This window comes from Dermacentor albipictus, chromosome 2, assembly GCF_038994185.2.
Source record: "Dermacentor albipictus isolate Rhodes 1998 colony chromosome 2, USDA_Dalb.pri_finalv2, whole genome shotgun sequence".
In the NCBI taxonomy this organism is placed as follows: Eukaryota; Metazoa; Arthropoda; class Arachnida; order Ixodida; family Ixodidae; genus Dermacentor; species Dermacentor albipictus.
Genome location: NC_091822.1, coordinates 69,720,466 through 69,746,141, shown reverse-complemented (window position 1 = coordinate 69,746,141; position 25,676 = coordinate 69,720,466). Strand labels below are relative to the sequence as shown.

The 25,676-nt window shown below is 44.5% G+C and overlaps 1 protein-coding gene across 2 annotated transcripts in view; it reads right to left on the bottom strand.

Moving 5' to 3' along the window:
• The window catches only part of LOC135908186 (huntingtin-interacting protein 1-like), a 131,683-nt gene that overhangs the window by 71,073 nt on the left and 34,934 nt on the right, over positions 1 to 25,676 (bottom strand). For both annotated transcript variants that reach the window (XM_065439935.1, XM_065439937.1), the window contains 8 exons: positions 23,703 to 23,778; positions 20,436 to 20,588; positions 18,247 to 18,308; positions 14,340 to 14,505; positions 11,347 to 11,416; positions 9,277 to 9,365; positions 6,080 to 6,148; positions 5,124 to 5,258 (listed from right to left, as the gene is read on the bottom strand). In XM_065439935.1, the coding sequence (XP_065296007.1) occupies positions 5,124 to 5,258; positions 6,080 to 6,148; positions 9,277 to 9,365; positions 11,347 to 11,416; positions 14,340 to 14,505; positions 18,247 to 18,308; positions 20,436 to 20,588; positions 23,703 to 23,778 (820 nt within the window). The remainder of the gene's footprint in view (positions 1 to 5,123; positions 5,259 to 6,079; positions 6,149 to 9,276; positions 9,366 to 11,346; positions 11,417 to 14,339; positions 14,506 to 18,246; positions 18,309 to 20,435; positions 20,589 to 23,702; positions 23,779 to 25,676) is intronic.

Sequence of the window (25,676 nt, the reverse complement as noted above, 5' to 3'; positions counted from 1 at the left end):
GAGGTTAAATCTACAACACCAAAGAAAGGATTACTTATTTTGTGATGCCACTTATAATTGAAGCCATTAATCATTTGGTGAACTAGGAGAAAAAGGTTATAAATTCTGCTATTTCTATGGGCAAAGCAATTCTATAGTGGAGTAGTACTAGAGCACACATTGTAGCCACGGGGTTTCTGTTCAAAACCAACAACAAAACGTTTTTTTTCTTGCTTTTTTTTAAATTTTACATTGAGTTCAGCATCATGGTCAGATAGCAAGCCAGATTCAGAAAAGTGGGTGAGGGTACCCAATGAAATGCTTTTGCATTTCATACAACATATTAAAATATATTTTCACACAGCTGCATAGGACTGACTATGGAGGTGAATTACGTAGAAAAAAAATGGGCCTGCCTCATACCTGAACTATTTTGACAAAGCACCTACCACGTAGGCTACTTAGGCACAACTTTGAGACCCCACAAATTCAGCAATGTGGGCGGGGTCCCCAAAGAAATGCTATAGCGTTTAAAATGGACAGGCACTGCAAAACATCTGCACGGCTTCTGCCGATGCAGCTGGCCAGCTCCGCAGAAGCCGGCCAGCCGGTTCATCAAACTGGGACGAGGAAAGCAATAAAACGAAACAAAGAAAGAAGAGAGCTGAGAGCGCAGATGGCACGTACCGTGATCAGCACACACTCCTGGTGCAAGAAGCAAGGCAAGCGTGAAAAGCGAGGCAGGTTAGGGTTGGGGAGGAAAGCAGAAAAGACGGTGTGCAACACCTAAACAGAACAATGCTACACTGCACAAAGCCTGCCCTAGCAATCTGTCTAGGCAGTTACACAAAGCACGCACTGCAGGAGCCAAATGGTATCAGACGTTACATGATTAAGGGACCAAAGTATGACAAGCTGTTCTGACTAAAGTACTGACTTGCTCAAGCTTCGATTCAGTGCAGAGGTGCATTTAGTTTAATCCCAGGTCTAGGAACAGTAATTTCTTACTTTGATCAGTACAGAGAAAGTTGTTGGTAACGATGCCACCAAAAATGTGTAGATTTTCTAGCAAAAGAACGGTCTGTCACTTTTCTGACAAAACGTGATGCATGCTGTGTTTCAGCTGAACGATGACAGGCATGTATCTTAGCATTGTGCATTGTTGGGCGAGTTGGTACGCATTTAGAGGGTGGGAATGAGCACAAAATTTGACGGGGCAAGGGAGGATACAGGACAGGTACTCTGCAGAGGGCTTCTCATACAGTGGGCCCTGTTGTGTGCTTTATAAGAGCACCTGCCTTTTATCCTGCATGGCCCCAGACAACCTCCAGTTGAGATTTGTTCTGGATCAAGCAGGCAAACACCGCACCCTCCAGAACATGGTATTTAACAATACCATTATTTGTACTAGCAGGTTTTGCAGAAACAATTCAAAGGTTTCTAGAACTTTCAAGGCCCTGACAAAGCCTTTCCAAGAATCAAAGCACCATGATGCCTGCCTGCTTGAAAACAAAACACTATCTTATAAACAATGAGCAAACCATTTTTTATTGTGCAGAGATGCTTGCTAAGCCTTTCTTGCATAAACGATCACATACCACCACAAACAAGATGGTTCCTTACCCCAGAGATGCTACTAAAATTAGATTGGCTTGACTCTTGGATTGCACAAACCTTGTGATAGACAGATAAAATCTCCTAAGCACCTTGTGAAATTTAAGACCCTTCAAGGCTTTGAAAATGACAGTTTTGCATTCAAGGGTTTTTCAGTGGTTTTAAGCAACACTACGAACCCTGCAAAACACACCAAAAACTTGAGCTCGAATGAGTGAATGGCTTAAACAAAAGAGCCAGTCATACCTGTATCATTGATCAGTGCAACATTCTGTACGAGACGTCATGCCTGATACTGCAAAGCCACTGAAGACACGTCAGCAAGCTTGACACACAGCTGGCTAAGCCTGCTAGCTTTCCTGAAGACACTTCTGCAGCACTACAGAACTGCTGAGATAGACTGCTAGTGAAATACAATGTGGACCATTTAAACCTAGTGCAGCATTGAGGTATATTACTCAATTTTTCTCAGTGTGCCGTGTGACTTCCAGTGTGACTTCACAGCAACACAAAGTGCATTTTTTCATTACAACAAATTTGTTTCGCCCATTTCCTTTGCATTAATAATTATGCAGGGTTGCTCATTATAGAGCTTTGAGCAATGTTATTTAGGTAGATTATACATTTTTTATTTATTTTTGTGGTATTAACTATGCACACAGGTTATATGTGAAGGCAGTTATAAATGCAAAAATATGATCATCCAGCATATTCTGGTTGTGAAGCAAGAGGTTGCCTACTTATATCAGCCAAAACTGTGACATCTATTTATCGCGCATGTATCAAAACACCATGTGTTACAAGGCTATGCATATATAACTCCAGTCCATTGCTGGCTTGTGAACAAGCACTTTATTTTGCATTTAATACCCTGAAAGTTTCAGGGTAAAGTCCAAAAACCTTGTTCATATATGGTGGCTATTAGAGCTGACAAAGATATGTTTAGTACTTGCTTGAATCCTTAAAAAAGACAAGGTAATTCCTGTTTATTCTGGAAGAAAAGCAAACACAAAGCAAACAATGTCACAAAATAACACAGTCACTTAAAGTAGCCCTTACGTTATGCCATCACGCTACTTGGCATTTGTACTGTAGCCCTGTACAGCCAAATGCACTTTGGTGTTGTTCATTTGAACATGAACCTTCCAGTATCTGAATGATTGAGTTGACTGCTGTGTCCTTCCAGGATAAAGGGCAACAAACTTTATCTAAAAGGTGGAATGACAAATTAGAACCTCAGGATTTCCGAAGAGTAATTTTTACCAAACGCAGAGGTTTCACAAGCAAGAAAATGACGCATACATACGACGGTATTGATACCACTACCTTGACAATGCAGAACTAAATCTTGATGACATCAGTGTGATTTATAATTGCTAAAAAGCAGTCAGCCACTGAAACACAGCTATGAACACACTGCGTTTAGACATGAAAGAAGATGCACACTGGCCAATTTTGGTGGATTTTCCTATAGAACTAAACAGTCCTCTTTCTTTTTACAGCTCTGTCACTGCTGTATACCATATCTGTAGCACCATATCTGTGTTGCCTTCTCGACTCACTGCAGGCTGTGATACTCAGTAGAATAAAACCTTCTCAGATTACAGAATTCTCGTGATGCTGCAGCAACATATGGGCACTGGGTCTAGTCCCATTTCTTCCCCTAATCTGCTCTCTTCAACCCAGGTTTTTCGGCAACAAAGCCCTGTATCCATAAACAAGTATCAGATTAGACCGAGATGTTCTCCATGATGAGCAGTTCTATTATGAGTACAGTACACTTCTGTTTTCATAAAAAAGCGCTAAAGACGAAGACAAAGTCGAAGGAACACATACGACAGGACTGACGTATGTGTTCTCGACCAAATCAAGGTATTGTTGTATAGTTACGTTTTTCGATTTCAGTTTATTCAATCCCGACCGAATGTCCTGGCTTGCGCAAATGCATTTAGTGGGTTCAAATGTTCTTTATTTCGATCCTAAACTTGGCCTCCGCCGGATTATTCAAACTTGGCCAGTCGGCATGCAAGCACCTGGTCCCTATGGTGACCCCAACAGCGACCCCTTTACTGGCAATGTCTGTCTCGGCAGAGCTTCGGGGACAGCGATTGTGCTGAACACAAGTAAAAAATCTACCATAGAAAACGCCTATTTTCATCCTCTCTTAGGAAAATTTTCAAGCAATGGCAGTAGCTCACAAGTCTGATTATAGTATTTATTTGATTCTAAAGCGTCTTTTTCTTTTTTTACCATAATAATTGAACTAAAAGCCACGTTTGCGACGTTTGCATGCTTTGCCGCATAACACGACTGTATTGCGGGAAAGCTGGCTCACAACCACGCGGCGAAGCTGACTTTAGGAAGCCGGTCACCTCTGTGCAACACATATTAGACCTTGCCGATTTTTCTCGCTAAAATATCAGGTGTGCATTAGATTTCCACTTTATTTAGAAGCTAATGTTATCTTTAGGTTAGTTTTCTACTTTGGTCCCACAGAAGGCGGCTGCGCATTTGATTCGGGGGCATGTTAAAATCGAGCAAATACTGCCAAATTAATTCAACAGAAGTGTGTTTAGATGTTTTTTCGGCATCTTGTTTAATTCAACCCACTGGATAATTAGTTCAATTTCATCAGTCCCATCAAGGTCGAATTTACAGAATTCGACTATATTCTCAAATGAGCCTCAAGTTGAGATTCTTCACAGTTCTGCATACTGGAGCTCCCTAACTATCGTCAGCGATTTCTACTATAGCGAGTTGCTCTAGGAGCATGTCTACACTCTAGTACTCCTTGGCAGAGGCCGAAAGTGCCTGATTATAGATAACACACCTGGTAGCACTGTAGGTTAGACACCACCAATGACAGATGTAATGCTGGGAGACAGGAAGAGGGCTGTATGCATAAGAGAGCAAATGTGAGTGGCTGATATTCTAATAAAAATAAAGAGGAAGAGACGGAGCTGGGGGCAGATCGTGTAATATGTGGAGAAGGTAACAGGTGGTTGGTAAGAGCAGCTGAAGAGGTGCCACAAGAGGGGAAGCGCAGCCGAGGAAGGCAGAGATTTAGGTGGTGCGATGAAATCAGGAAATTCAGGGGGCACAGAATGAGGTTGGTCATGTGACCACGTGAAATGGGTAAGTTGAAACTGCTGAGCGACACCATTGTCCTGTAGTGGATATAAAGTGGACTCAATGACAATCACTGGTGAGCATTATGACTGACCCCAGTTACTACTTTGGCCAAGGGACACTTCGAACAAGGCAGGAACGATATAGGCTTAAGCTACCTCATTATGCAGGAAATAAGTCAAGAGGTCTTTAGTACCATATGCTATCCCTTCAGCTATGTATGATACTTGCCTTTAGTGTCCCTTTCAAGTCATTGGTGCACAAAATGTGCCCCGCTTTGAATAAGCAGGTTACAAACAAGGTGGCCAAATTGCACCTGTACTCAATACAGTGAGCAGAGAGGTAGAAGAAAAAAATAAAAAATAAAACCGAGTTGTTCCTGCCATGCCAAGGGAACACACCTGAACATTTTCCCGCAGGGTGTGGTTGTCCTTTGTCAGGGTTTCTGCCTCAGCCCCTTGGGCGACCAAACCACCGAGCTGTGCCTCGACTGTCCTCTTCTCCTCACGAGCCTGCCTCAGCTGCTCACCTAGATCCTGCAGGGTCGAAGAAGGTCCAGAAGGACAGAGAATCGGACAAGTTATTGGTGATTGGAACAGGGTGACGGGGCCAGAATCAACAAAAGTAGGCAACAACACACAGTGCCAACTAATGACTGAAGTTTAAGATAAAGCAAGAACTATAGAACAGCAATCGATTATGAAACAAGGTGTCAAAGGATCACAATCCACAAAATTGACATGACACGAAGTCATCAAATTGCACATGAAAGGAAACAAATGTATAGTGGGCCTGAAATACCCACAAAAAACAAGAACAGTAAAAGACAGGAGCAAGACAATGTGGCCGGTTTTTCTGCCTTTCCTTTCATGTTTTCTTTCAGTGCATTCTTGTTTTGACTTTTGTTTTATACAGTTCAGAACAAGGTTATGCATGCTATTGATGTTCAGGCACAGAATAATCAGCACCGGTTGTCTGGCATTAGTTACATTTCTGATTCAACGTCAGCCACTAAAGAAGCCCATGTGCAAAATGGTCGTGAAGCACTTCCTAGAAGAGACACCTCGTACAACATCTCTAATAACCCTAAAAGTTTCTGGTTGGAACCCTTGTGCACACCTATTTTTAACATCACTGAGCCTCCGCAGTTATTTAGCAAGCGAGGGTGTTTGCACGTCCCAAATGTGGTTAGTTGTAGTCCATTTGTATATCTCACCGAAAGGCAAAGCGTGAATTTCCCCGACAACTAGTTTCACAATCTCAGCCGGGCGTCCATCAAACAGATGAACCAACTAAAATTAATAATTTGAGAACAGCAATATAGCAAAAGATGTTAAGGGCCTGGGGAACAACTCACCTGACGTACTTTCTCGGCACCCTCTGCAGCCACCTTTGCTGATGAAAGCTGCTTCTCGATGTCTGCTTTCTGCAAGCAAAACACACTGTTAATAATCAGCATCAACTTTTAAACACATTATTTGGGCATGTTTTTCAACTGGCAGCGTCAACTATAACGCGCTCATTATGAGCAATAAGCTCTGTAAAGGCACATGGGATGCTAGCTTACATTTCCCAGCATTCTTTTACCTCAGCTCTTCTGTTGTTGTTCACAATGTTTTAAAGCAAGCATATTTTCCAAGCAGCTGGATAGGTGCTTCCCAATTATGCCAGAAAAGAAATAGGTGATGTTTTCATATGTGATGTTCCTACAGAGATTTCTCACATGGAGTCCACATTCTATATACCTGACAAACCCCCCCCTCCCCATAGAATTAAAAATTCTTAACCCACTCTGCAGCTCTACAGCAAAGCCTCTTTCATGGAATCAGATGAAATGTCCAAATTAACCAAACAAAGAATTATCAAGGGCATAAAAAAAAAACAATCAACAAATACTTACCATGTCAACACGCTTTTATTTACTGAACGAATCGGCAAGTCCTGTTTCTATTTTGCACAAAAGCAGTGGGGAAGCTGCAATTCTCATCATGTCGCGACTGATTACGCTTTACAGTGGTGAAGGCCTGGCGACTTCCTTTGCAGCGCAACTGGGGGTGTGCGTTTTCATCCGACACACGCTTTTCGATCAGGTGCACCTCCCTATTATTACACCAGTGAGACAGTCACCAACAAACCACCCATCGCGATATAGCCGGTGCTCTTCATCCTCAATGGCTTCGACTGTGTTTGTGACATCGCGCGCAGTCGTTGCAGTGAGTCAAAATGAAACTACTGTTTGCCGCAACCACAGTGGACTTAGTCACTGTTGCTATCGACGTGTTTATGGACGGTGACCATGCAGTTCTGAAGGCAACGTGGTCAGCAGTGTTATGCACCGTGGTAAATGAAAGAATAAAGGTTATAAGGACACAAATAGGCACAAAATACTCCCGAGTTCCTGTTTTTCACATGCTACTGTAATCACTCGATTGTAACATGAGCCAATTTTTCATTAGTTTCGTTGCTCGAACTTGACCCTCACGTTACATTCAAATGAAGGCAAAATTGATTATATTAAAACAAGTATTCTAAATCCTGCTGTTCTTAGCGTTACGTTGGCATTTACTTCTCGGTCCAATCCATTGAGAAGTTGATCAAAGTCAAAACTTGACTTCTGTTTGAATCGACTCCATTTTCGCTGTTCTTGTGATACGCTTACAATGCTACAGTACCCTACGGCCTTTCATGCTTCAAACCTGTTTATTTATGACGTTATGGCAATACAGCACGCTCAATATGACACCCACTTTGAGAGACAAGCAATTTTGATGGCTGAGGAGCTGGGAAACTCCGGCACAGCGCGGCAGCTCCACATCAATTCGTGGATGATGGGAGCAGTGGAAGGCCCGCTTCAATAAATTTTTCTAACATGGAAAGGGGTCACAGAATTTTACGAATTATCGGGCAATCAAAAAAAGCAAATTTGAATGAGGAAACAATTCATTTGGATGAATTTAGGAGTCGACGACGAATTACATGGTTTCATGCCATGTCGACGATATCTTCACACAGGCGGTACGAATTAAGAGAAGCCAGCCACTCTTTCGTGCACACTCTGCCCCCATGGCTGATAGCGTCACCCACACTGGGACAATGCTATCACGAAGAGCGCCGGCAGCAGAGAGCCGAATGCTTCGTCTGCCTCTCGCTCCAACAGGTCACCAAAAACAGAGATTACGCAACCTCTAATACTAAATGCATGGGAAGACAGCTTACATGATGCCACGCAGTCTCAACGTGCCCTCTCTTTGCACACGCGGCAGATTACCTCTAAGGCAGGGTGCATGGCTGTACTTACAGCCATGCCCAGCCACGGCCAAGATGCGCGCCGCAAATCATGACACGTGCCAACTTGCTATTCCCACCCCGCCCCTCGCGCGCACTTAATCGCGTTAACACAAGCTCGCTCCCCTCTACAATTTTTCTTGTCTCACCCTCGCACACTTTCACTCACACCTAAAGCACGAAGTGTGCAGGGCGTGATAGGATCTTATCACAGTTCACACGGAACATGATGTAACTCCCCTTCTGCAGTCTCACTCTTGTCATGTGGCGTAGAAGTAGAGAGGTGCATTTGCAAGCAGCCGCTTGTAATTCAATGATTTCACCATCGGTGTCCGGGGAATTTTCCATTTATCGTCTCGCATTATTTTGCTGTGGAAGTGAAATTTCGTTATACTGAAATCGTATACAAACACACTTCCTTATATTGAGGTTCTAATGACATGGTGTTCTATGGACAAGAGGTAATGAAAAGCTAAATAATTTGTTATACTGAGAATTTAGTTACACTGAAGTTCATTGGATCGAGGTTTAACTTTATTTCCACTCGTGACTATGGTGATGCGGACTTCGCCACTTCATTTCAGTCGGGTGCTAGCGCCGCTGTTGCTCTATTTCGTCGCACATTTGAGGATCTCTGCACTCGCTGAGCTCCGAGAGTTGTCCGAATTAACCTGTGTATGGCCAATACATCCAAATTCATGAGAGTTTGATTCCATTAAATAATGCACATGCCTGCTGAGACCAAAGGACCAGCCCGAATTATCCAGTTTTCTTCATCAACGAGGGTTGCATTTCTAAATTCTGAAGACGGAGAAGGTATGGTGAAATTTTCCATGGACAGAATTATTTGGCACCTGAAGGAGACAACCAGCTAGCCCACACAACAGCATTCCTGGTTGGTAAGCCAGCATTTCATGAGACTAGCTCCACAGAGAGCCAATTAAAGAAATAGTAAAGGAATGAACTGAATCTATAAAGATGGTTAGATTTGTCTTTTAGAAACTCCCCACTATTTTCTTATGCGAGAATGGCTAGATGCATTGCAGAGAGGCGAATGAAGGACACGTGAAATATGTGGTGTTAAAATCACGCTGTGTACTAGTGTATTGTAGGTGTTGGAAGTGCCTACGGTACCCATTCTAGTACTTAACCATCACATTAATGCCTGCTTGTAGTGCTCCTTTACAGGTATTTGCAGCACGAGGAATTAAGCAAAGATGTACAAATAAAGAAACAATCAGATCGATGCAGCAGTGAAAGGTCACTGACCGCCCTCAGCAGGACAATGTGCTCCTCCCGAAGCTTGTTGTAGACTTCCTTCATTTTGTGGAACTTCTCCTCATTGCTCTTGGCCTTCTCTGTGGACAGAAAGAAGCGCAAAGGAGGGATCAGCAGAAAATTCTGGCAACAGCGAGATCCAGAACAATCATGACACTCAAGCAAGTACCAGAAGGAGCAAACAGTCCCTCACAGCGCCTAAATGACCCGACTTTATACGCACCATATGGGTTGAATTGTGACGTCAAGGTTTCCCTTCTTAGTCACAGACTGAAATTGTGAGTCCCACGCCATTAGCTCTCTAGAACACAGGCTGCTAGTCAAAAATGCCCGTTCATCATTGCCACAACTGAAGTACCACCCACTGCAAGATATTTGATGCCCGACTGCCTAAAGATACTGACACAAGCCACCCTCACCCACTTACGTCGTACAAATCTCATTTCACCTTCCTACCTAGCTCTCTGTCTTTCAGCACTTCATCCTCCTAGACTTGCCCTTCTGTTCCTTGATTTGCTCAGTAAGTACCCTGCCCTTACTTTTAAAGCAAAGTGAAATGCCGTATTTTCTGGTGGGTAAGATATGTTTTTTTTTTCCCCAAAAATTTTCGTCAGTGTGTCTTGTACAACAGTTTATCTTGTACGTGCATAAAACCAAGTGCGCTGGTGCGCACAATACATGCATGTTTTTCCAGAGGGCAAGAAATTGTGCGCAGCAGCATTCTGAAAGAAATCAAATTTTGTCTAAACAGTGGAGCGACCGTGGCGACAGATGCCAGCTCCGAGGACTTAGCCATGTAGGCAGTCCGGCTACTGTAGCGCAGCCTCCGTAATGAAGGTGCTCCCATGGTCTGAAGTCACGTCTGCTAGTTTGCTGTCATAATGTACTTTTTTTTAAAGGAGTCGGGTCTAACGCGATAAATAAGAAAAAGGTACCACAATTTTTCACTGTTACGGTGCGATGACAGACATAGGCCCATGAAAAAAAAAAAGGAAAGAAGAAAAGAGGACGAATGTAAAAATGAAAGAAAGAAGAACAATGTCGTTATCATTATCATCAATCACCCAAGCGAGACGTCTTGTTCAGCAGTGCAGCAGTAGTCTATAGTCACCGTGCTTCCAGCTTCCGATCGACACTTAGCTGTTGTATGTGTTTCAGGCTCGTGATCATTATCTGTGTGCTCAGCATGAGCACGCCATGGAGGCAATGCGCTTACGACGTCGTGCAGAAGTTATTCAGAGGCCGCGACAGTAACCCAGCGATGCTGCTGGCTTAGGTGGCTTTACTTTTTGACAGTGTACCGGCAGATGAGGCCTTTGATTACTTCGAGTTAAGTGCAATAAATTCCAGTTTCCTGCACCTAAGAGAAGCATTGGCTCAAGTTTTATCCCGCAAGAATTTACAGCTCATAAAAATTTTGTTTATGGAAACTTAGGGTCTCGAAATGAGTGAGTACAACATTTCACAATGAGTGTACAAACATGTATAACCATATCTGACCATGCCAACTGAGCTTAAATTGGTGCACCTTATACACAGGTGCGTCTTATATGTAAATTTGTCTGCATGGAAACAAAGCACTGCATGAGCGGAGGTCTTTCTGCGGCGGCTGCTGTGAATTGCACCCATGCAGCACAATTAGCACGGAATACATCACGGAATGAAAACACGTATAGAGCTGCGCTCAAATTTTGCATTGGGGGGGTATCGCAATCGTGGGTGAATTTTTTTTCTCTGAAAGTCGCAAAAAGTGGGGACTGTGTCTTATACAACAGTACGACTAATACATGAAAAAATATGGTAAGTACCCTGTCTCTATTTTTTAAAAATAAAAGAGTTACGTTTTTCTAGTACTTATAGATACGAATTTAAAAGATTTCCTTCTTCTTCCAAAGAAGAAAAATAGGATAATGAAACTGATCGCCAGCAGTGCCTGTAGAATAATTTTTTAAATTTAACTTTGCTAGTTGCATTCTCAGATACATTCACACATGCATGTACGCATGCACACATGCTGGTAGCTTGCAAGACAAAGAGAACAAACGGATTCCAAGCTCTTACTCTCAGCCTCCTCGGCTTTCTTGGATGCTTCACTACCTGATGAGGCTGTTGTCTGCAATGCCTCCGTCTCCTGCATGAGAAAAGGCCACACATCCATCTCCCTGACAACAGTGTTCCAATAATGACCACAATCCACAAAATTCATTTATCTATCACATGCACAGTAACAGCCAGAAGCACAAAGAGCGGTAGTGCATAGGAAAGGGGAAGATAGTGAAAAAGACACCAGAGCAAGAGGAGCAATGTAAAGATGGTTACAATGATGGGAAGTTGAAAAGCACTAGACCATTCTACACTATGTTCTGTACATGTGCCATTCATCAGACATCCTATTGCAAATATTACCTAGTTTTATGTGAATTAGATAAAATGAAATCTGATAATAGGTGTTCTGACATTTAACTTCAACATACTGACAAAGCTACATTTCTGTTGAAACAACCTTCACATTCCTTATCCCTGGCAAGTAATAAGATTATTGCATGATCACTGTCACAGGAAATCGCGCAATCTACAAGATTCCCACCTCTATAGATAGCTCTCAAGTGTGGATGCATCAGTTTTCTGCAGTATATATTGATCACAGCAAATACTTTCTACAACTCCAGATGCCACACACAGTAGAACCTTGTTCATAAATTTTGTAAAAAAAAAAGATAAAAAGAAAACTAACTGGGAAAACGTAGGATCTGAAGTCACTAAAAATTTGGAAGACTTAACTGTAGTCAGCATCTACAAATGCAAAGCATTGGTGCGTGAGACGGCAATGCGCACCGATTTGGTGGGAGTTGAGGGGTCTGAGATGCTCGTAGTTTTCGTGGCTTTCGCAAGCTTACGTTCGCGTTCCTCGAACTTGGCCTGGGTCAGCAGCTCCTTGGGGTGGAGCATTTTGGTTATGACGTGCCCACTTGGCGAGAATCATTGCGGCACGAGACGCTGACGCGCACCGATCTCATGGGGCCCAAGCAACCCAACCCGAGACGGGCGTTGTCATTTTAATGCGGGGATGGGAAACCGAAACGAAAATGAGCTGGTGGGCCATACCAGAACACAATGCCATGATGCCGTTGCCAGTGCAAAACATGACACTCACTTCACGCCGCATGCAGCAGGGAATGGCAGCACGTTTAGGTTATCGCCTATTATAAGCCTGCAGTACGCTTCCTACGTCACACGTGCTGTAAAATAGATAGCTGAAGATGCTTATCGCAATGGGTTGGCAGCGATAACTGCGAATGGCAATGTGCAACGACCCGTGTGGAATACTGGAATAGGAAACCGAATAGGAATAAGAAATTGAGTGCGTACTGGCATTTTCACAAGACACAGGCCAGCGAGAATTGCAGCAAAACTGCAATTAAGGTCACCTACTGCTCTAGATCGCACGTACCTCGCATGTTTACTTGTTTACATGGAGTCTAGTGGCCAGGAAACGTATTACCCGATCGCAGTTTGGCAATATACCGTATTTACTCGCATAATGATCGCACTTCACTGTAAAAAAAATTGACGCAAATTCAGGGGTGCGATCATACACGGGTTAAATTTCCCGCGAAAACAATTTTTTTTTCATCCCGCGTTTGTTGTGGGATGAGAACACAGGTCAACAAACAGGCGGCTGCCGCTGTATGCAGTGCGGGTCACGAAAACAAATATGGCGGCCGGCGGAGCAAGCCGAATGCGCTGAATGCGCCGAACGCGCTTCTTTTTTTCTTCTCGTGAGTACATTATGTGCATTGAAACGGTTTCTTCCCTATCAGTAATTAATAATATCATTAATATCTGCAAGTTTGCGGCAATAACGTAGCCATGTCCACTTTGAGGGGACGAAAACAGATGGGCGCGCTTAGCTGCCAGCGCCATAGAAACACATGGCTGGCATGCTGCGGAAACTGCGGCATCTGTCTTCACTACTATCCTAATACGGCACGTTTCCGCTAAGGGTGGGCGAATATCTTAGCTGTGTTATAAGTGTCGGCTTATGCATAGGGTACACTTCTAATGCATCAGTGTAACTGTGGCTACAATCGTTGCCGCTCGCGATTTGTTGCGTGCCCACGAGTGCAGATGAGAAGACTCGAAAGGCACCTTTTTTTGTTGTTATTGTTGACCAGAACCTTTATCAGGCCTACACATAATAAAGGCAAGTTTGGTTGTACCTCTTTTTGTCATGGACGAGCAGAAAGTGATGAAAGTCATGAAATGGGGCATCTACTTAAGAATGTTTGGTGCTTGCAGACCGCTTGGTTTGTCTTAAAGAGTCGTTCACGTAGCATTCGACAGATAGTAAGCGCGATCATTATTAGCTAGACTTGGAACACGACATATCGCTGCAGCAAGTTCGGGGTGCATTCATTACACAGGAAACAAAAAAAAATTAATTTTGACGACAAAATTCAGGGGTGTGATCATTACACGAATGCGATCATTAGGCGAGTAAACACGGTACTGGATGTTGGTGCCAAAAGATTTGTGTTTTCTGGCAACGCACTAACTGGTAAAAATTAAGCGTAACTGTATTGGATCACTGTTTGCATTCTCAACCGCGAACACTGGTGCCGGAAAATAATATGAAATGTGATTGTACCAACAAGGTTCTACTGCAGTACACATTTATTTTGGGAACTGATGACGAGGACACCTCACGTTCAAATGCATGCCGATTCAATGAGTATCGCAGGAGACTGTCTTTTGCAGATCTATCTAAAGTGAGTACAAAGAGACCCACAACACACAATAACCAGCATTGCTACAGAGCAGTTTAAAATGGTAATGCTCATCAAAACCGTAACAAAGAGCTAGGCAGTTCCCTACAAGCTCAGTGGCATAGCATGACACTTCTGCAAGTGCAGTAAAATGTTTGCACGATGTGGCATGCGATACAGCAGATCAGACATTGTTGGGAAATTCAGCAATCCTAACAAAAAAAAAAGAGGCTTTCCAAGAGAAAGTGCATGGAGAACGTATGGGAAGTGGTAGTCGAGCGTTTGCACCTTGTTCAGTTGCCGGATGGTGCGCTCGTGCTCGGCCACCTGTGCCTCAAGGGCCACCACGTGTCGCTTGAGGTCGTCTATGTACCGCTGGTCCTCCAGCTGGACCCGCTGCAGCTCCATCCGCAGCTCAGAGTTCTCACGGAGTAGCCGCGCTATCAGCCGATCCCTGCATGGCAGGACACGAAGGTGTCGGCACTTCACACGTCACCTTACAGTTTAGGTGTGCAACATGCACCATCACGAACAACTGAAACACGAGTTGAAAAATAAGAAGTGGAACAGCTATTATGAGATATAGCTAGAGAATAACACTTTGCACCACTACAGTGGAATCTCACTGACACGATTCTGCTTAATGCGTTTTTAGGGATAGTACGTCTTTTCTTCTTTTTCTGGCCAATGTCCCATAGGAGCAATTTATCTTAATATGGTTATTTCGATTGCATTTTCACCTGAAACTGGACAATACGACTGCAGAAGTGGGCTTTTACTAACATTTATAAAACTCATAGCTTCAAATTCCAGTGCACTAGCTTAAATAACATTCCAACGACACACAAACAATGTGTTAAGCTCCAGCCACACTGTAGGAAAAACGCACGCAGCGTGCCGCTGGCGGTAAAACGCTGCTGTGGCGGTGCAGCCAAATTGACTGGCGGTGAGCTGTTACTCAGTAGAGTGAGGAAACATCGCAGCTTCTTTTTTTTTTAACTTCCAGATGAACTTCTTTATGAACATTAAAAAGAAGAAAGTTCAGCATGCTCTGACGAGCTATTTTAACATTGCTGAATAAAAGTGCGTTGGCTGTGGTTTGCGTGGCGTCGAGTGATGCTGCTCCGCATAATGTGTTAAGTGGAGCAATATCGCTCGACGCCACATGAACCTTTGCTGTTGAGTTTGTCACCAAGTACGCTTATTACCATACATTTTGGCGCTTGTTTTGGGTAATAAACGATTTTCAAATGATACGTTTCATTTTACGGTTCCCGTGAAGATTGTGTCAACGAGATTCCATTGCACTTATCCTGTCCTAAAACAGGGTGTCTACCAAGTTGACATTTCCAAATTCCCTGAATTTTCCAGGTTTTCCCTGAGTGCTTTTGCAAAATTCCCTGAGTGATGCAGAACTATGTTTTATGTCAAGTCGCGCTGAAACCATATCGCCCTATGGTGTTACTCTATAGTAAGCATATGAAAAAATTTTTAAAGAAAACTGACTTAATCCAATTTGAATACTAAGGAGTAGTGTTTATGTTATTCAAAAAAAGAGTATAAGGGAGGGGTTATTAAAATGCACAGCAAAGAAAATGTCTTCGAAAAAATTTTCAAATCGAGTTGGACATTCTATAGTACAAATAAAAAGGAGATGCATACAGAAGCAAATATTTTCGAATATGAGCTATTTCTATCAACTGATAGCATGCTCAATGTCATGCAACTGTCCTGACATACTCTCAGCTCGCGCAAGACGCCTCAGTGTTGTGTTTCACTGCTTTAAAGAGTTTATTTTGGTTTGGATGAGGGACACCTGCATCTCAGCATCAGCCAACAATTTGTTTTTTGAGCACAGGCTCCTTCAAAGAAGCGGTCGCATACTTAATTCCCCGTTCATTCCTCAGTGCGTCGATCCTTTCTGTTCTCGTCCTCCTTTCGCCGCGCGTTCAGCCCACGGACCATTTGAAGAATACTCTTGGTCAATTTACACACAACGTCCAATTTTTCGGACCCCCTAGGGGCCGCGAAAACTTCCGAAAAATCAGGCAGTCCGAAAAAATAAATTCATGTCTTTTACCGCCCTTAAGGGCTAAAACCGACACATGTACGTCTGAAAAAGCTCTGAATGCCTGTCAGTGCACTTATTAGGCATATCGGTGCTCCTACTGTGACAGGTGAGGGCGGGTGCACACGTGTAAAATTAAGGAATACATACGGTGTCCCGCGACAATTGCCCCTTCCTACGCTTGTTACGCTTCACCGCGTTACAGGACTGTAATGAGGCGAAGCAGACTTTCGGGAAAGAGCATTATGCAATGCGCCGTGCTTTCCGAGCTTCGAAGACAAAATTATTGCTGTCAGCGGAGAAATGAAGAAACACCGCACCGAACAACAAGAAGCTTAACAGCGAACGTCGAAGCCGCTAGGCCTAGCGTTGCCGCAGTGGTGGCTACGGTTGCCAGCGGATCTGCGTGCGAGAGCACCGGTTCAAGGCGGCGAGGTAATCAAAATAGCAGCGGTGGTGGTTTTCATTAATGCCGTCTCGGACCTGCGATCACGCAAAACGTTTAGAAAATTGGACGGCGAAGAGTTCTTGCGTCTGAAATTTCAGACGTTAAGATACATTGACTCTTTGGGGTACGTGGTGGTGCCGCGAAGCCGCCCGAGTTATCGGGAATCCGGAAAGTCGGCCGTTGACTGTACACTGGCAACTCCTCCAGCCGACGACGATTCGTTACGATTCCTGTCTGTTTCTCGAGCCAGCATTACCGCGACTTTTGACCCCCTAAAGAATTACGGCTAATTTTCCCTGATAGAAGCACAAATTCCCTGAGTTTTCCCTGAGTTTTTCCAGACTACTCAAAATCCCTGAGAATTCCCGGTTTTCCCGGTTTTCCCGGTTGGTAGACACCCTGTAAAAGATGCTGTAATGCTCAAAATAAGCAAGAAAGTCAAAATGGTGCCTACATCGTACAAACAGCAATGAGATTTTGCAATGGTACATCGCCATGCAAACAGCAACATCTAATGCCAATTCTAATGTTAACAGCCTAATAACTGCATTTAAAATGTGAATTCCTGTAAGCAGCACTGGTTATGTTTCAGCCTTAGCTGAATGTAGTGAGGGAGAGGTAATATTATACTACTGTAGCCACACAGTACTTGAACGAACAGGCTTTACGTAGCCAGTGTGCCTCTGCGGCAAAACATGGCACGTCGATCACACGTGCCCTGACTTGGTTAACACGTCAGATACTCAGTTCATGCTGACAGGGCAGACAGCCCCACAGCAGCCTTGTGAAAAAAAAAAAAAAAAGGCCTGCGGACTCTAGACGTGAGAACAAGTCCAGCTTTAGGTGTCCTGGCTAACATGGCACTCCTAAGTGTATAGGGTGAATAATGGTGCCATGAACTTTTTAGAATGACTAAGCAAGTTTTCAGCTGCAGAATTAAAAATAAAACACAGTGACCATCCTCTGGAGCAGTGGTTCTCAAATGTGGTTTTCAGTTGTCGCAGTCCAACTGCCTAGCTCAAGCTCATAATGCCCTCAAGGAGCCATTTGAGCAAGCTTCTCTTTCTGTTGCACAAAAGCAAACAGAAAACCACTTTTCACTCTAAATATATGTAGCATTCACAGCTGTCTAGATTATATTACAAATCTGTGGACCATTCCTAATTAATAAAATGAAAAAGATGAAGCTGCAGACGGGAAACGAAGCTGACATCACATTCAGCTGAAGACAGCTGATGTTCGAGACATTCAGTTTATGACCAACTATGTCTAATGTCTCTGACGCAATCTCAACCAGCTCAGAGAACGCAGTTACATTGCATACAACATTGCAAGTGCCCCATCAGACATTTTGTTTGTTCCTTAAGTGGGATAATGCCCATCAAGCTTTCATAGAGTGACCAGCAGAGTGCAAGCATCACCTTTCATCCTACGTGCTTAACTACAATGGAGCTGCAGCAGCTGTTGTGCAAACGTCAGTTGCTTCAGACCCATGTGTACTCTCTCAAGTCTACAAGACTGCATCAGTCTCACGCAAGTCTGGTAGTTCGAGAAACACTGCTCTTGAGTCACAGTGGAATACAAGCTAGATGGTCACACTAGGTACGAAAGCTTGCCCAATTTGCAGTGATTTCAAAGCTGCGGTTTGATGATCACCCATATTCCAAGGCCCCACTTACTTCTCGGCCTCATCGCTTGTGGAGTTGTTCAGGTCAGCCCTGTCTCCTGCAGCGCCAAACATCTGCAATGACGAAGCAATGTGCAGGTCACAGAGAGTCCCATAAAACAATGTGTTGCGAGATTTCTGGCAAACACCTTAGCTCTGTTTCAACTCGACTGAGCACAGTTTTTGCCTATCTTTTTTTCTTTTGCATGTGCAGTTGCCAATTGCCAACTCAGAGTTGCCCCTTCTTACTCTTAGTATGCTTCACGGCGTAACTCTGCTGTATTGAGGTGAAGATCATTTTCGGGAAGCGGTATTATGCAACGCGCTGTGCTTTCCAAGCTTCGAAGTCATTGGCGAGGATTACAAAGGCGGAGCTGGCGCTATTGCTAACAGCTGCGAACTGTTTCAATTTGCAGTTGGCAAAAATTCCCAGCTGACAGATGGTAGAGCGGCTGCCCCAGAAAGGCGGTGGTCCCAGGTTCAAGTCCCAGACCAGGATGAATTTTTCTTCAACTGCGAGGCTCTTACTCCGAAAAACCCGTACGGGTTTCTTTTGTAGCAATTGCTATGATTGGGTGGATTAATTAATGATTTCTCTCCACCTTGCAGGCTTCCACAGAACTATTACGTCAATGGCTTACTAAATAAATTAACAATGATAGAATGTGTAAGCATGACTCAACGAGGACATATAAAGAAACAGACACACAGAGACAGCGCTGTGTTTGTGTGTCTGCTTCTTTCTACATCCTTGTTCAATCCTGTTTACACATTCTATCATGGATTCAAACCAACTAGCCCGCCAACGTGTTCTAACTAAATTAACCAGCATGGTGACACGCGCCTACAGGTAAACATGAACACATCTTGCTTGATGATAGCAGAAACTGTCCGTGAGAACGCTGGAGTTAGGAATCACGGCAGCAGCCGTCAGCCAATTGACCTCCGTGCATCTGTCAATTCAACGCGAACAAAACGTTGAAAGTACAGAGCATATGAAGCTACCGGCACTATGCACACTCTGCAAACATCGCAGATCGCTTTAAAGATGAGGCCTGCACGGGCATGCACTATGGCCATGTCGCTGATCGCTTTTAAGACACACAAGTGCCAGCAACGTGTCTCTATGGCGCCCGCCACAGGCATCTACTACGGCGTCCGCGATTCGCGTGGCCAACACTGTAGTAGATGCCATGGTTGTCTCCACTCTGTACAGAGCAGCGGACGAGGAGGACATTGAGGCACTCTAGCAGCCGCCGCCGGAGAAGAACGCCCCTCTTCCCTCGCCTGAACCCCTGCCTCGCGTGCCACAGGAGAGGAAATGCATCTGAGTGGCGTTGCTCGCTTGCGCACGCTAGATTGAACCGCGTTCGCCGGTTACCCTCGCATGCTTTCACTCATACGGAACCTCACGGCAACCGCAGAAATTTCCTGAAATGCACCTGAAGTTTCCCTGTCCATATAATTGCTATCACAATAAAACATGGCAATGAGCAGCATGAAGCTTGGGAGCGCAGGTCGAAGCAAGTAGGCCTAGCATTGCCACGGTGGTGGCTATTGCTGCCAGTGGATCTACGGGCAAAGGCACCAGTTCTAGGTGGTGAGATTATCAAAATGGCAGCTGTGTTGGCTTCGATTATTGCTGTTTCAGACCTGCGGTCATGGCAAAAAAGTTAGGGAAATCGGACAGCGGAGGTTTTTTATGCATAGACTCAATGAGGTATGTGGTGGTGCCACAAAGGCGTCTGAATTATCGGGCACGTTTGAAAAATCGGCCGACCAGAAAATCGGTCGTTGAATGTAAAAGGAAATTAAATGACATACGTTCAGTGCAGTCAATATTTCTGAAAGAGCACTGAAGGAATATATAAATCCCAACTGGTGGCCTAATTAAACTTTTGATTATGTCTACTGCCCATTAAAGAAAAGTGTATTATTCGTGTCACTTTATACGCACTGCCATTAGTTGCGCAAAATGCGCAATGTGCTGAATTGCACTTGCAAATGAGAAAGAATTTAATCAGTTCAAGCATAGATGCATTGACAATGCCAATATTGTAGCAGTGTAATAGAAAAACAAAACTGAAGAATTAGGTTACACCTTTGGACCTCTCCTACTGTGGCCTGACACAATGCAAAAGGACCGGTGACCAGTTAGTGATCCCTACAGCGCAACCCTCTGCGCTGAGGGGTGTCTCCCACCTGCTGCAGCTTGTCCGGGGGCGGTGGCACAGACGTGTCCACCAGGGTGGCATCCACCGGTTCATTCTCGGGCGTCTCGTTCTGGGGTGGCAACACCACCACAGGGCTCACGTGAGAGCTCAGGTCTGATGCTATCAGGAAGTTTGGTGGGTTCTGCAACAAGCGAGAGAACATACTGCAGTAGTAGGGCAAGTTGGGTGGGTTTGGTTTTCATTTATGATGAATGTACAGAGCACATATGCGTGGCGACATGTACATCGTAGTTACTCGTCTAAGGCCCATACTTTTTTTTTTTTTTTTTACAGGGTGCAAGTCTTACATCAAGCAGGCTTATGGCTACTCGCTGAAGACTCAAACTGTACTTGGAATGCTATGGAGAATAGCACAACCACCAGTGACAAACTGTAAACACTTTTATTCAATCATCCTTGTCATTCGACGGGCTTGCCTCATAGGCATTACTCCAAAGCTGGTTATTCACCGTACCATCTGTGACTGAAATTCTCCTCACCTTGAAGCTCTTGACGACAGCCTTGGAATGAAACTTTATGCCACACGTTCAAAATGCACACGTTCTTGCAGCGATGCCCTCTTTTTGCACCCAAAAGTACACTGCGGCTAAGCCTGCTATACAACCTGCCTCAGCAAAGCTAACATCGTGAAGCACACTGGACGATGGACATATGCTGTGTGATGCGTGATTGCGAACGGGCAGAATACAGTGATAATGAGGAAGACGACAGCAGGACAGTAACTAGTGGATCTAGCAGTGGCTTGCGGAAACTACCCAAGATGCCTGCGCAGCCTCCAAATTCGCAACGTCGCATTGGTATGATCTCGAAGGCTACGTGTATGGGTACACACATGCAATGCTTAGTGAAACTTTGTTCTCGCCCAAATTCTAGCCTTAGGAAGCGGGGGCGTGCAGGGCTTACACAATGACAGGCTTTACATGAATAAATACACTATATGACATAATTACCGGATAAACTTTGATTTGTTAGTCTGTGCTCATCCAGTCTTCAATCTTGTCCTTGTACATTTTTGCGCCCTGTACATTCATCACTAAGAGAGAGAGTGCCGAGTGAGAAGGAGAGCGACTCAACATCAATCAGCAAGCTAGGTTACAGTGCTAAGAAAGATGAAGGGACAAACACGAGCTGAACAGGAATGGTGCTGGGTATCAATTGGCTTTACTGGCCGCACAATGCATGACAGGCCCACTTGCATCAAAATTCGAGAATAATGAGTAATTGTGCACTTGCATCATGTGCAGTTCGTGTTTGTGCCTTACTCGTTCTTAGAGCTATAATCACCATATTTTTATGCGTATCATCCACACCCCAAATTACAACAGCCCAGAAAGAAAAAATATATAAATATCCCCGTGTATAATCCGCAAAGACAAATGCGTACAACATTGATCAAATCTTTGCAAAAACAGTCTCCATTTTCGAATGCATGACTCGTCTACATCAGTCGAACCTGACTATATCGAACCCGTTTACATCTAATTATTCTATATATCGAACAATTTCTGGACACGGTATAGTTACAATGAGTATATATAGCAAAAATTGAGCTTACATCGAACAAAAAAAGCTGCGACTCCTGATATATTGAACGTCAAGCGGAAGAAAGTGCCCCCGGAAGTTGGCTTTCCCTCATGGTGGCAGGGAAACCCGGCGGCACGGCTCCATCCGACCGCTCTCCCTACCTTGACCACCCTGCCTCGGACAAGCCGTGGACACCCCCCTGCAAAAAATGATCCTGGCCCGCCCGCAGAGCTTGCTCAGAAAGCCGATCAGAGGCTCTTGTGCCCTCGTCGTGCAAGACGGCGGAAGTGCGAGTTGTCTTGCTGCTTTTCTGGTTCTTTGTGTGTGCGCCTTGTAGGCCTTCTCCCGCAGTGTTGCCGTGATGAAGTGGCAGAATTCGCCTTTCGTTGTGAAGCTCGAAATCATAAATAAGATCGAACACTGTGAGAAGTCGGATGTCCCCGCAGCGTACAAGATTCCGAGGAGCACTCTCAGCACAATCTTGAAGGGGGAGATTACGGCTAAAGCAGCCAAACTCGTGACCCGGTGCCCATGGCGCCCGAAGCGTACGCACGGCCGTGTGCGAGTGGTTCATCCGAAATCGCTTCAGCCATGCCTACGTTCGCGTGCTCGGCGATGACTAAATTCTTATGAATGCGACGAAGCCGTTGCCGTTGTTGCCGAAGTTCGGAGCGAGCTGTCAGAATTTCCAGAAGCTGTTGATGAATCAACGGTGGACGAGTTTGTGAGCACAAATGATGGTGTCATGACCACGGGAGAGCCCGAAAACGAAGACTACATTGCTGACATCGTACCGAGCACAAGTGAAAGTGGGCACAATGAGGAAAGCAACGACGGTCCTTGGCCTACATCCTCCGAAGTGATTGATGCACTTGCACTAGTCGGTGCTTCTGCGCGAATGCGGAAGGTTGCGGCCTCAGCTGCTCCGACGCTTTAGACGATGTGGAAAAGTGCGTGCGTCGCAGGCAGCGAAATTGCTCAAGCAGAAGAAAATGCAGGACTACTTCGTGCGAAACTAAGCTAGTTTCACCAATAAAGTTATTTTATAAATGGTATGCGCTTTTATGACATCCAATTATTTAGCAGGCTTATATCGAATTTTGCTCTATATCGAACTGATAGGCATTTTTTTGAGAGTTCGATATAGCCAGGTTCGACTGTATCTTCAGCCAGCGGCTCTGCTTCTCCATTCTTCGGCAAAGCTGGATTCACATGCTGGACATTATCATGGACAAATCAGTCCCACGATATCTGACGTGAATCGGATCACTTCACAGCTAGCATTCGCAGGACAGCAGATGACAGCGGGGATCGAGAAGCCCTAGCATCGGCAATGGCGATGGAGCAAATGCAACCAAACCGAAAATACCAAAGGTGACTTGGCTCCCCACCGTATCACTAAGCTCTTCGTGCAGACTGAGGGTGCACCACGGAAACGGGTGACATATGAGTTACTGGCGCTGTGTGCGCTATTCGCTAACTACCAAGCGCAAGATGGCGACCCGTAAAGCAGAGGAGAATGGGCGACTGTGAAAGAGGGGACAAGGGAGCTTCAACATGCAGGGGTGGGGAGGAGGTAGAGTTCCCTAAGAAATAACGAAAGTTTGAATGGTGGAAAACCTTGCCTTGAGGTATGGCTTCACGGCAGCGCGGCGCACGCTGCCGTGAAATTAAATGAAATGTTGTTCCCTACTTGGGAGCAACAACTCACCTCCGGTAGGAGGGGAACCTGGATGAGGTGCTTGAAGTACTGCAGGTTCACTGAATTCAGGTAGAACTGCTGCAACCTGAAAAGTGTCAGGACCAGGCATACACTGTACACGCAGCCATCATGCTCCAGCTCCCAAGACCCCTGACACATATGCTGCTCATTTAATGCATCACGCGCACTACCATTTGTATACATGTTGCTTGTCAATGATACCTCATGTCCCACAACAAAAACGCAACAGACCAGCTGTATGCGGTGTCACTAAGGGAGCCAAGTATGAACAGCTATTAACATAACATGGCTTAAAGAACAATGCAAACTTAAAGTACCATGTCAAATGCTTAGTGTTTTGAGTTATAACAAGTATGCTTATTAGAAAGTGGCCAGCCTCTTCAGCTGGCCATACCAGCCAGCCCTGTGCCCCTTGATATAGGTTGGTCAATTGCATATCACCTAATGATTATGATGATGACAATGATTTCTTTGCATCCCCTTTGAAACAGGGCAGTGACAAATAGTCCCCTAGTCTGCTTGAGTTAATCGGGTATGGTGAACATGCTTTTCATTCTAGCGTTTTAGAGCACAGCTCTTAGGTGCACGTTTCTGTGGCGAACGTCGACGCTGCCCCTCGTGAAGTGAACGTGGAGCGCAGCGGGAGATGAAATACTGGGATAGCAAAGAGAGCACGAAGAGGAATGCGGAGGAGGAGGGTATGGAGAAAGTGTAAGAGGGAAAGTGTAGTGCTGAAAAAGGCGGGCTTTGCGGTGACTACGGCTACAAGATGGTGCCATTGTAGCATGCATCGTCTGTATGGAAACAAAGTGCTGCATGAGCGGAAGTCTGTCTGCGGTGGCTGCCGTGAATCACACCCAAACGTCACCAATGGGCCTCCTCTTGCAACGTACCAATCAATAAAATGAAAAATGAGAAATCCACCCAATCTTAGCAATTGCTACAAAGGAAACCCATATGGGTTTCTCAAAAAAAAAAAAAAAAACCTCACAGCTGAAATTTTTTTCCCTTAACTGCGAGGCTTTTCTTTCGAGGAACCCGTATGGGTTTCCTTTGTAGCAATTGCGAAGATTGGGTGGATGTCTCATTTTCACTCTATTAATTACTTCTCTCCAACTTACGGGTTTCCACAGAACTATTATGTCAAAGATCTCCCAATTAGCGAGGCAGTCGCACCACACATCACTCCATTTGCAACACGCCACAAAAGACAGATTGCCTGTGCCAGCGAAAAGATTGTGAAATGAAAGCGTGTACACATGTGCACTCAAATTTTGCATTAGGGAGTATCGTAATTGTTAATTGTTTCCTTAATCTTTTTTCTCTTCCTCAAAACTTTTCTAGCTACTTTGTACCGCTACCTATGCCTGTACTGAACACGGTCTGCAGGTTCAGTGGCATATATAATCATCCTCATTAAATGATTGAGAAAACAACAGCAGGACAGAATGTTCTCCTATTTCTGTCCTTCTGTGCCCCTCATGTATTGGAACTGCCAATTTCTGGCAAAGTCATATCTCTTCATGCGCTTTACAATGCGCAGACAATTTCTGGCGCCACAAACTCTTCAAAGTGCTGTTTTAACCCTGTACCTACACAACGCCCGGTTAGGCCTACATGTAGAGAAATTTGCAGTACAATATACCTCCTTATATCTCTATCACACATTTTCCCATAACATCTGTGAGCATAGTGCGATCCGCTGGAAACAGCTCAATTACTGCAATAAAAAAGGTTTAGATAAGACACCATGCACTGTGCATATGTACCTTTCAACATAGCATTCTTTTTTGTGTATAGCGTAAGGTGCATGACCTAAGACAATTTAAGTGGGACAAAAATTTCAGTACCTAAAAACAAATGACAAGAGGACAATGTGTGCCCTTAGCTGCCTTGAAGAAGGCTGTTAGTTCAATTCAGAAGCTCTTGCGAACATTTTGATAGCTCAGAAGACAGTGATAT